The 12550-nt window shown below is 46.8% G+C and overlaps 1 protein-coding gene across 1 annotated transcript in view; it reads right to left on the reverse strand.

Annotated features, from left to right (window-relative positions):
• Window positions 1-12550, reverse strand: part of SPAG16 (sperm associated antigen 16) — an 826137-nt gene that overhangs the window by 803291 nt on the left and 10296 nt on the right. The window contains exon 3 of the mRNA XM_088475190.1: window positions 6814-6906. Within this exon, the coding sequence (XP_088331316.1) occupies window positions 6814-6906 (93 nt within the window). The remainder of the gene's footprint in view (window positions 1-6813; window positions 6907-12550) is intronic.

Raw genomic sequence — 12550 nt, forward strand, 5'->3', positions numbered from 1 at the left:
CCTGTTACCACCCACATACGCCTCACTCTGTCACTCAAAATAGCAGGCATTCGCTATTTAGCGAGCACACGATTTTCGGACGCACTGACTGGTTCGCGCATGCGTATTACAATCCGTACGCATGCGCAGATGTGCGAACATCGCTCGGAACGAGCAAACGGCCGCTTACGAGCGGCTCTGAATGAGACCCAAAGATAAATGGGAGCAATGAGACGATATAGAAGCAGGAGGTACACTAAAGAACCTTGAATGCTTTACCTATTGGTTGCATATGATGATATGTTCCTTGGTAATCCAGGATTTATGCTAAACAAAGACACAACACAGAGAAACTTCTATTGATAAACAAGGTGGGATCAGTGCGCAGACACCAAAATAGTCATGGATCTCAATATAAATTCAATTAATAGATCTCTTGGTTCCTTCTTTTTTGGTCAATCACATCCCAAACTGGAAACTCCCACCCCTAAATAAATTAGAATATAGGAGAACTGATAAAACAAAACAGCACAGAATGTCTGGCACAGGCAGATCGTGGATGTAGGGGATGTGAGGGTGGGAGTGAAGGTAGAAGAGGTGCTATACTCACTGGCAGTTCTCTATTTATCGACAAAAGTTACTTTTGATAGACAGGGTTGCAATAGGAGGGTGGCAATGTCATGCCCCCTAAGGATTTGCGTAGGGTCGTTGCCATAACCAATAGTTCCTGGGCCCAACCGATCTCTTACCACCCCTGACCATAGATGCTGATTATTTAGTTTAAGTTTGGACATGATCACAGTAATCGGACACACAATACACATCAATGGCGATATTCACGCCAATGTTCAATGGTTTGCAACAGCGTGCTCGTCTAATTCGCTAAGAAGTTGCACAGTGCATTTGTCCCACGGTGTGAGTATACAGATTCGCAGGACAGAAACGCACAGCCTCAGAAAGTTCCTGGGCTGTGACTGGGGGGGCGGGTATTCGGACGCATGGAGGAGCACTCTCCTATGGGGGTGAGCATAACTGGCTATGAACTCAGGGGGTGATTCAGCTGCCGACGGATAGGCTATTGCAGCTGATAACATGTTACCGGCTGCGTTAGCTGTAATATGGTAATGCAGCAGGTGGCGTCACGCCTCCTGCATGCATTACTGATCCGAGCTGCGTCCTTGGAAGCGGTATTGGATCATCTACGCTACAATCGGCCGGCTGTGTGTCCATGGGGTCACACAAGCTGGCCCTTCAGATGAGTAAAAGAGGCCAGGAAATCTCTGTCAGCTGACGGAGATACTGGCCTCTCCACTCCCCCCCCCCCCCCCCCCTATGGGGACGACACACCACCGTTTTCAGGAAAGGAGGCCGTCGCCATCCCCTCCTCACCCAGAAATGTCAGCAGACTGTCAAACACTGACAATCTTCTGCCAGACTGCGTGTGGGATCACAGAACGGGTACTGCGCATGCGCAGATTCTCGAACATCGGGAATCTGCGATCAGCAGTGCTCAGACCCTCAGACGCTTAAATCACTTAGAGGCCTTAATCTGACAGAAATGGGACTGGCGCAAGTTCCAGTATTTAGCATAAAGTCACAACTGCAAAAAAAGAGGCAAATACATATCTTATCTTGAGGCAAATAACATCTTAAGCGACGGGACTCGGTGGTGGTGCCGGCATCGCATACACACTTGCCGATGCCGGCAATAACGGAGGACAGCGCGGGTCATGCTACATACGGCAGCATGGCCCTCGCTAAAGATATCCCCCGTCGGAACTGCATGCAGGGCCGATGGAGGATGTCGCTGAAGACGCGCGGGAGAGCACCTCGTCAGCAACATAGTGGGTACACTCTAGACCAGTGGCCTCCACCATTAATTGAGGTGTCAGCTACTTTAAAAAAAATTAAACCTCCTGAAGAGCTACTAAAATTGTAGAAAACAACAACAACTGAAGGTAATTTAATGAAAATTGAAAAAACAAAAAAGTTTCATAGAAAATAAAAATGCATTTAATTATTACAGTGATATTGTTGTAGTTTGAAAAGAAAAATTTAAGCACAGGCTCATTTCACTGTTAATTACCGGCTCCAAGGAGGTACGTGCAGCAGAGGAGCAAAAGATATAGGCAGGGCTGCTGCGTGATTTTCTGGCAGGGCTGGACGGGAGTCACCGTAGCGTAGACGCCGTGGGTGGAACCACAAGGAAGCACGTCAGGTGATTGCTGTAGAGGTTGCAACAATCACCTAATGTGCTTCCCTGTGGCTCCACCCATGACATCGATTCCACGGGGGAGCACACGTCAGAGGTCACTTCCTCTTAGTTGACTCTGCAGTACTGCAGCTAGGCAAGCTACCAAAATTAAGACCGCGAGCTACCGGTAGCTCGCGAGCTACAAGTCGGAGACCACTGCTCTAGACGATGTGCCCGATATCTCGCTCCGATCCGCCAGATCAGATGACATATCGTCTAGTGTCAGAGGCATCACTTACCTGGGTGACACCCGGTGCGGCTGGACTGAGTGCTTTTGCGCGCCGTAAGTGCGCGCTCTAGAAAGAGGCGTGGCTTCGTGGAAAGGGGCGTGACCATGCCCCGCAAAGTCACGCCCCCTTGTGTGCCGATCTTGGGGGCGTTATCGCCTCCCGCACACAGTGGGCTTCCTCAGTGCTCCTGCAGCTGCTGGGGCAGCCCACAGTCTCTCCCCTGCCTCTCTCCGTGTCCTGGCTTCACGGTGACACCATCCGACGGGGTGACACCAAAATAGCACAGCACCTCTGTTATTTTGGTGTCACCCCCTCGGATGGTGTCTCCCAGTGTGGCCCGCACACCCCCTAGTGACGCCAGTGTCTAGTGTGTACCCAGCTTTAGAATCAATCCGAATATACTTTCATTTATCTGACATGTAAAGTACAATTCTCCCAAAGTGCCATCTGGTGGCAGAAAAATGTATTGCAATGAATTTCAATAATATATTTTGGGGAACCGCTACAGTAAGATGATGAACTGAAGAGGAGAGTGGATGAATGTGTTATGTTACATTTAGAAGAAACTGAGATATTTACAGTTAAAAATAAATTTGGCATGAATTGGACATAGCACTTTTATCCACAAAATAGATCAGTAAATAGAATACCGACATTTATAATAACATTGTTACTATGATCCCTAGGTCATAACACCTTCATTCATTAAAAAAAAAAAAAGTAATTTTTCAGAAAATTGTTACAAAACACTTTCATTCACTTGCTTCTTCAATTTTCTTAAAATGACAGAGCTCAGAAAAAAAACTGTTACAATAAAGAGAAATGGGTACGGGATGCCGGCGGTCAGAATATCAACGCCGGCATTCCGACAGGGTTAGGATACCGACACCTGTCGGTAGGTATCCAGACCCTCCCCCCCTTCCTGCCCTAACCCTTCTCAGTGCCTGTACCTAACCTCCCCCCCCATCCTCCCCCTAAGCCCACTACTTACCTTCAGGATTCTGGCGGTCGGGATTCCAGCTGGCAGGATGCTGACGCCGGCATTCTGACCCCCAGAATCCCTGCGATTGGGATATTAACCGCATCCCAAATAAAGATAGATGTGTAGAGAGCCATTGCTTTAATTCAGCTATTTGTCCTTTTGTAGTTGAATAACATTATTGATCCCCTTTAATGTTATCCCCTACTGACAAGGGGAGATGTAATACAATGCAAGAGATAATCATGAATATTTAGTTACCTTAATTTACTGTACATTTGCCCATTCAGCTATGACTGGAACAATGCTCCGTCAGCATCTACTGTTCATCTTACCCCTCCCCCTCCCCCAGGAGGCTTGGTGTCCTTGAAATAAGAGCCCAAATCGCAAGTAGGTTTGGATTCATCACCATAGACGATTTATAATCTCATAAAACTCTTCTGCGGCAAGGCTCGTACTGGCTGCCTGCCCCAGATATGTCTGGTAGAGATTCAGGTTCTCTCACCACAAAAATATAATGACGCAAGGTTGCGAAAAAACTATGGGCCTCATTCAGAGACGGTCGGAGGATGCAAGCGGTCGCTCAGAAACTGGGCGGCCACTTGCATCCTGACCGCCCGCCTCTGTTGCGGTCGTTAGGCTGTGGGTTAACACCCACAGCTCTAACGACCGCTCGGGTGATGGTCGCGATGGTCAGAGACCATCGCGACCATCGGGGTTTACGACGAGACCCTAGGGTAGGGTCTCACTTGTCGTAAGCCCCGGAGAGCTTCTGGCTCTGTCAGAGCCGGAAGCTCTCCACTGACATCACTAGTGATGTCAGTGGGGCCTCCCCCAAACGGCAGGCGTTCCCATGGGAACGCCTCCGTTTGGGCTGCCACCCCCCCCGGCCCGCCTTCCAAACGGGGCGAGCTGTCAATCAACATCGACAGCTCGCCCCCTTTGGAAAGAGACCCGCTACGACCAGCGCTGTCGGTCGTAGCGGGTCTCACGCGTGCGCACGAAGGAGCCGGCTCCCTCGTGCGCATGCGCACTGGCAAAACATCGAGGCGGCCGTGCGGTCGTAGACCGTATGGCCGCCTCTGAATAAGGTCCTATGTCCTCACCCAAACATCAAATTGTGGATCAGCAAACCAGGCAAGCGAGAACCCCATCAAGCCAAAACAATTCTCTCTATGTCAGGAGTACCTTCTGTCCTAATGTGACGTTTCCTCTAAACTGTATACCAAATATTGGGGAAGATACTGTAACGAGATGCCCAAAGCAGCTACGTTCTGCCCCGAGAGTGGACACAATTTCCTTGCTCAAGGTTTGCAGTATAATGCAGAGCGGCCTCTCCAATGAATATGACCTTCTCCTCGGCAATAAAAACATAATTTAGTGTGCCGCAATCAAAATAAATAAAATAGAACCAATCTGCATCAATATCACCTTTTATCAAATCTTTTTATTCAGCCAACAAAACAATTAAACCTGATTCTAGCAGGAGGCTCTAGCAGCAGGCTATAAATATAAAGATGTCAGTTCTGTTAATAGGAACAATTTGTCATTTGCTTTCATAAAAGGTAATTACAGATTTGGAGCCTCTTGATTAAACATACAATAAATGGTTTTTAAGAAGACCTTTAAAAAAAACAACAACATTATATTAACCACTATATATTTATCACACACACTGACACATACACTGGTGGTTTTGTACAGTACTTGTCTGACTTTATATTATATGTACATTTAGAGCTTTGTTTGTATTAATATTAAGTTTTTATTAGTGTAATATTCTTTTGCAGTGCGAAATATGTGTGCGCTATATAAATAACTGGCAATAATAATAATGTAGTGTTTCTTAGTATTGTGCTGACATGCTAGACTAGGGGTTTTCACAACGCTGATTGTGATCTGCCCTTCGATCGTAGACACCCGACAGGTAGATCGCTGTGAAGTGCAGAAGTTGACGTGCAGCAGCCAATATAATTCAGGCTGATTCTCATTGGCTGAGGTGGTCACATGTAACAGCCCTCATTGCGCTGACGCAGACGGTGGCAGCCTGCTGTACAGACACTGGCTGTCTCTGTATGCAGACAAGGAGGGAGGGTTGCGAATGGAGAGAGTGAACCTGCAGTCCCTGTCACATAGAAGACAGCTCTTTTGCACTATGAAGAGCATAGCCAACAGCAGCCTATGGAACCCTCGGTGAGAGGAGCGATCAAGTTGGGGGGGGTGGAGAAATGAGTGCTACTGAAGTGAAGCTGTTCCTATGGGTATGCATAACCTAAGCTGCGCTGTCAGTGTGCACAGCTACAGTAAGTAAACACTGGAGAGCATGTGTGCAGGACTAATTAAAGTTGGCTATGTACAATGAGCGGGTTTAGAAACCTTATTTATTTTATAGATGTTTTTAAAAAAATTTTTTTTTTTAATCTTTTATCCTTTAGTTCTCCCCTTTCCTTCCTCACCTCATTCCCTCGTTTGGGCTCTGCTTGTATACACTTAAAAAGCACCATGCCAACCCTGCTGGGTGTGTTGTTGTGACAACTCTAACAGACACAAAGATGGGAAAAACTAAGATCACTTTGCTTTTAATTTTAGACGTTAGGGCCCCCATGTCTTCATCCGGCACTGGCCGAAGTTACTGCTCGCCAATAGGTGGTAACGCTGATAGAGAGCGGGCACAGAGCTTTACCTGGTGGCTTATTTGAGCAGCAGCTGCATAAATATAGATGCTCTGCAGCTATATTCTGTCACTGTGGTTTGGGTACAGAAATTGGGGATGCCGGCGGACAGCATTCCGGAGCCGGAGTCCCGACAGCGCCCTGAATCCCTGCTCCAGAATCCAGATGGTGAGTATTAGGGGTAGATTTAGGCTTAGTGTTAAGCACTAGGGAGAGGGTGAGAGTTAGGCTGCGGGAAAGGTGGGTTAGGGAATGGGTTACTTACCAAATTCGGTTTGGATGCCGCTGTCGGTATTCTGACTGTCGGCATCCTGACTGCCAGAATCCCGTACCCAACCCAGAAATTGTATTGTTCATAACACAGTGTGTGTATTGTCAATTCAACAAGCTGCCCATTAATTATCACTGTCTTCACGCCCTATTAGATCGGGTTTAGCTGTGCAAACAGGCTAAACCCGTCTAAAGTCCTGGTTAGGGCGCCCTAACAACAGGTTTATAGCACATTTCTGCCCGCACCCTCCTGAGAGTGCGAGCAGAAATTCCGGTACCGGCAGCTATCACACGCCAGAACGGAGCAACAATTGAATTGGTCTGTCGGGCACTCTTAAAATAATAGCCGCAGTGTAAACAATTGATTCACCACCCATGTGTCAAAACTGGAATATTTAGCTTTGTTTAATCTTTGGAAAACATACTGACCTGGACATTTTCAGCCTGCTCTTGAACGGTTTGCACTGCCCTTACCAGGTCTTCATCCCCGTCTGGCAGGCTAAAATCATCATCAGCTGGGATCTGTGAATAGGAAAGCAGGCAGGCATTACTTGGAAGACAATTCCCACATTCAATCAAGGCCCACAAAATAAAAAGGTCCTTCCAGCAAAGAAAACCGTTAAGCCATCTGTGCCTTGTAAGGTGATTTAGGCTTTTAACATTTAAATAACTTTATTGAAATTATGAAAACATAACATTTCCAAACAGCTCTGAAACATTCAGAAAATGTACAGCAGTCTGAAGGTTAAATCATGTCTTGCTGAGTAAGAATGTTCATTTTTCTATAGCCGTGACTATGAATGTTAATCAAAAATACAGACGGTTCAGTGGAAACCGTAATTTGCGTATGGGAATTGAAAAGACTTGACCAAAAGCAGGCAGGCTGGTCCAACACATGAAACTGGGAGCCAGGAAAAAAAAGATTTCCCTGCTTCATTTGCATCAACAGTTTATATTGAAACCATTGTCAAATAGTCATCATTCTGCCACTGCAAAAAATATAATAGTAACACTTCTAAGTAATGTTTCATAGATACCTGGTCATTTGCCCATGTACAAAGTAATAGCTTTTTGAAAAGGGAGTGTCAAATAAAAAGTGCAAAGGTAAGAGTTTGAGTAGGATAACAGATGAGGCAATGAGGATGACTTTACATTTCTAAGTACAATATATTTCGAATTGAGCGACCTTGATTTTATTAACAATTATTTAGAGATGTGCGGTTCAGTTTTTGAGAAAACTGAACACAACTGAACTTGGAGGTTCCGAGTCAAACCAAATCCCAGTTGGAATCATTTTGGGGTTCCAAGTCCAACAGAATCCAAGTATGAAATAATTTTGGGGTTTCAGAGTAGAACAGAGACCTGACTTGGGTCTTCTCGCGATTCGGAACTAAAATTTAAAATCTTGCGTGTTAATTGGAAATTAATGTTATTGATGTTGATAATACTATAGGAACACAAACAGTTCCAAGTTACATGATTTTAGCCATTTTTGTAAATTTTGAAAAGTAATTCAAAACCAAAACCTAAAAGGGGATGGGTAGGGGATGCCGGCGTTCGGTATCCTTGGCAGTAAGAATCCCAACGCCGGCATCCCGACAGGGATAGAATACCGACATTCTGTCGGTCAGTATGCTAACCCTCTCCCTACCCTAACCCTCCCTCCCCGCCTAAACTTAGCCTCCCCCTTCCCGCGCCCTAACCCTCCCCCCTTAGTGCCTAACTCTAACCCCTATCCCTACCGCTAACCCTCCCCCTATCCCTGGGACTTTCCTTCGGGATTTCAGCGATCGGGATGCCGGCGCCGGAATTGTTACAGGTGTCAGGATTTCGGCGCCAGCATTCTGACCGCCGGAATCCCCTCCATCGGTATTTTAACCGCATCACCCGAAAAGAACCAAAAAACTTGAGTGTGGTTTTGGCAAAACCAGAAGACGAGGGTCTGCACACATCTCTATTTTACTGTATATAGTGCACACATATTCGAATATCTCAGTCTTTCACACCAGTACTTTACCAACTAGGGTTAATTGTTTGTCATAAACCAATTAACCCCAGTAAGGTTACACCGGTGGGGGGCGGGAACCCGTGCAAACTCCACCAGATAGTGCCTTGGTCAGGATTTTAGCTCATGACCTCAGGTGCTGGAGACAGAAATGCTAGACACTACGTTACCCATTCTGTCAAAGGCACAGCTTACCTACACAATGCTTTAGATCTATCCCCCGCTTGGTACAGTATATTTTACCCACAACACGTGTGACAGTTTCTGACGTTCAGAAATCACTGGAGACACCACAACTTACATGCTGTTATGTTTCCGATCTGGCCCTGCCCTGTTTGGGGTTCCCTCTCGGTTTAACAAACCCTTTGTTGTGAGTACAGATGCATGTGAAACAAAAAGCAGAGCTGTGGCATTTCATACGGTGTTTCCTGTAACCTTTTACACAAGCTAGCCACAGTAAATGGAAAATATACATCATCAGGACACAGTCTCCTTCAGGCAAGATTCATGTTGCCTGTGCTGCTGTCCGTGGTGCTATATTGCAGCAGAACAGTAAAACCACCAGCCACAACAGAAGAGAATCTAGCTGTTCCACCCCAAAGTAAATAAATAAATGATGGCAGATTTAAAAATGTTGTTAATATATAAATATATATACATACACACACACACACAATTTACTTTAATGGTTCTAAGAGGAACAGCAACCTTCTTTGCATATGACTCTCAAGACCCACTACTTCATCATAGCCTTCCGGCTTTCATCCTTACCCGCTGCTCCATGCCCCTTCCTCACTGTCTACCCCATCTGTGTCACCCCTGTCCATCTGCCCCTCCCCTTTAGAATGTAAGCTCTCACGAGCAGGGCCCTCTCCCCTCATGTGCTTCTCCTTCCCGCACACATACGATCATCTACTCCTAACTCCTCACAAGGGCACCTAACACTTGGTTGCTGGCACCCTGCTGCTTATTGCAGGTTATGATTGATATTTGCAGCAATGTTTATAAGCGATGTCCTTGTCCTGCATTGTTTTGTACTGTAAGTCGCTGTTATCTTGTTTGCTCATTTGTTTATGTACTTCGTAAGGCCCTGCAGAACCCTTGTAGCGCCATATAAAGGACAATAATAACAATAATAATATAACGTTTACGCTATTTGCAGAATTCTAATACTTATCATACTCTTATGAAAAAAAAAGCTCATCCATAGAGTGACTTTAAACTACACCAGTGGTTCCCAAACTTGGTCTTAAAGGCACCCCAACAGTCCAGGTTTTAAGGATATCTATGCTTAAGATAGTGTTCCCGCTAGGCTGTTTTAGCGGGGCGCGGCGCCCTGCCCTCCCTCTGGAGGGCAAAAAGCACCCTGCCCTCTAGGAGGAGGGCAAAAAGTGCCCTGCCCTAACAGCCTGCGGGAGCCGTTCTCACCCGCGGGACGCCCGGGACGCATGCGCCCGGCGTCTATTCTCCCTTTCTGCAGTGCTTGGGGGCTGCCCAGCATGTCCGTAAGCGCCGGGCACGCCCCCAAGTATGACGAAAAGGGGGACGCGTCTTATAGACGCACAACATTGCCCTCTCTAGCTCCGTCGCCCTGCCTGCCGCCGGAGCTAGAGGGAACACTATAAGAACAGGTGACTTGGGCCCTAATTCAGAAACGGACGCTCTGACCAGAGCGCTCGCTCTGAATCAGGGCCCACCTCCATAATTATGGAGCGTCCTCCTGGACGCTCGTATAGCTGTGGGTCACCACCCACAGCCTATACGAGTGTGCAGGATGATGGTCGCGATGGTCTTGACCATCGCGACCATCGCCAGTGCGAGCAGAAGCAAGGCCAGGAGTGATTTTGGCTCTATCAGAATCACTCTATCAAAATCACTCACACTGACATCACTAGTGATGTCAGTGGGGCCGGCTTCTGACAGTAGGCGTTCCCTTGGGAACGCCTACGTCTGGCAGGCACGCCCCCGGCACGCCCACCAAAGGGGGCGTGCTGTCAATCAACATCGACAGCACTCCCCCTTTGATCAGACACTACGAGCAAAGGAAAGTCCTTCGCTCGTCGCGTCTCGTGCATGCGCACGACGGAGCTCCCTCCGTCGTGCGCATGCGCAGTGCACACCATCGACCCACTTGCGAGCGGACAGCCACTCGCGAGTGGGTCTGAATCAGGCCCTTAATTAGTACTTCAGTCAGTTTCATTATACAATCTGTGCACAAGCATGGATAATCTTAGAGCCTGGACTGTTGGGGTGCATCGAGAACTGAGTTTGGGAAACCCTGATTTACACTGTGTTCTTCAGAACAGAGATAATGAGATAATCTGACATTTGGCCCATGGTGGATAAATGCTCCCTACTGGCTATAGCAGGGCATCACTAATTGGCCACTCTGTCACATCCATCCAGGCAAATGATGCAGCCAATGAGATGCAATGTTTCCCAGGTAATAATGTTGGCGCAGTGGCATAGAGGATCCAGGTGGTTGTCCAGGGGTGTGGATCACTAGCTTTATAATAAAAAAGGTAGACAATTTTTAGGTAGACAATACAAGTTAGACAGGCAATAGGTCGACAGGGTCTGAAGGTCGACACACTAAGAGGTAAATTAACTAAGAATGGAGTCTGGGAGAGTTTACTTTTTTTTCCACTCAATTAGCTTCACCTAAACTCGGGTGATTTGAAGCTCCTGAGACTCGCAAATTTACAAAGAAGTCAGTTTAGCTGAGAGTGAGATGGCCGATGGGGAAGCAGAACGAGATTTCTCTCCCGAGTAGCAGGTTTTTCAGGAGATTTCTCCTCCGAGTAGCAGGTTTTGCAGGAGATGACTCACCTGAAATTGCAGTATCTTCTCTCTGCAAAACTCTCCCGAGCAATCAGCCTGCACATATCAGTGAAATATGTGTAAGCTGCTTGTGTTGTGGGTTAAAAGTGTAAAAAAAAAAATGAAGACATAGGGCCTCCCCCCTAAAGCTTAACCAGCCCCGTACTTGCCAGCCTGTCCTGGTTTCTAAAATACGGGGAACAAAATGTGTAGGGTTCCACCGTAATTTAGAAACCACCACCAGGCTGCAGGGCCAGTCCTGGTTTTAAATATAGGGGTGAAATAAATTGAGTAGGGTCCCCCCTATATTTAAAACCAGCACCAGACCCAAAACGGCCGGGCTGTAATGCCACAGCCCGGAGTTTGCTAACTCTCCAGTATTTTCCCGTAGCAAAGGAGATCTCTCTCCAGAGTTTGACATTAGCAAATTTGAGAGTGGGAAAAATGCCCAAACTCTCCAGAGTTTGCAAACTCTCAGCTTAGTAAATTTACCCCTAAAAGTCGACTAGTAAGTAGGTCGACATTGTCATTAGGTCGATGCACAGATGGTCAACTTTTTTTTTTTTTCTAGCCCTAATCTTCACCGTAAACCTCCCCTTGGTGCCTAACCCTAAGCCTCCTTCCTGGTGCCTAACCCTCACCGTCGGGATGAGTGCCTAACCCTCCGGTACGTGCCTAACCCTAACCAACAAAAAGAAAAACATGTCAGCCATCTCTGTGTCGACCTAATGGTCATGTTGACCGTCTATCACTGTCGGCCTTTAGTGTGTCGACCTTCAGACCCTGTCGACCTATTGCCTGTCTAACTTGTTTTGTCCAAGTAAACTTTGTCTACCTTTTCACTGTAAACCTGAAGACCGGATACCATGGTGGAGGTGCCTGTGGATCACTTGGGCAAAAGGGAAGACAGATATAGGCGACAATAAGATTCCATGCAAAGGGTGCGAGTTGCAGTTGCAACGGCGTCAAAATGCTGCAAACGGTCCGGCACCTCGCACCCTTCACGGCTTGACCAGAGCTCGGATTCGCATCATTTTGCTCAGAGCCACTTTTATGCAAAACTGGGTTGCCGTGAGGTGTGGCCATTGTCTCAATGACTCGCACCCGCGAGATTATCGCGTGCAACTGGATTGACCTCTAGCATTGTTAAAATACATAAAACACCAGGGAACTAAAAAATAATATTATTATTATTAATATGGAAGCAGCAGTATTGCTGTAATACTGTAGCTTACTTCAGTCTCTGAACTAAGCACATTCACATAGAGAATTCCTGGACATATGGCAATACCTCGCACCCTTATTTCATGGCTGTGGCTAGGTTATAAAGGAGGCATTTAA

The sequence above is a fragment of the Taudactylus pleione genome, unplaced genomic scaffold, assembly GCF_031769625.1.
Source record: "Taudactylus pleione unplaced genomic scaffold, aTauple2 ptg000164l, whole genome shotgun sequence".
Taxonomy (NCBI): Eukaryota; Metazoa; Chordata; class Amphibia; order Anura; family Myobatrachidae; genus Taudactylus; species Taudactylus pleione.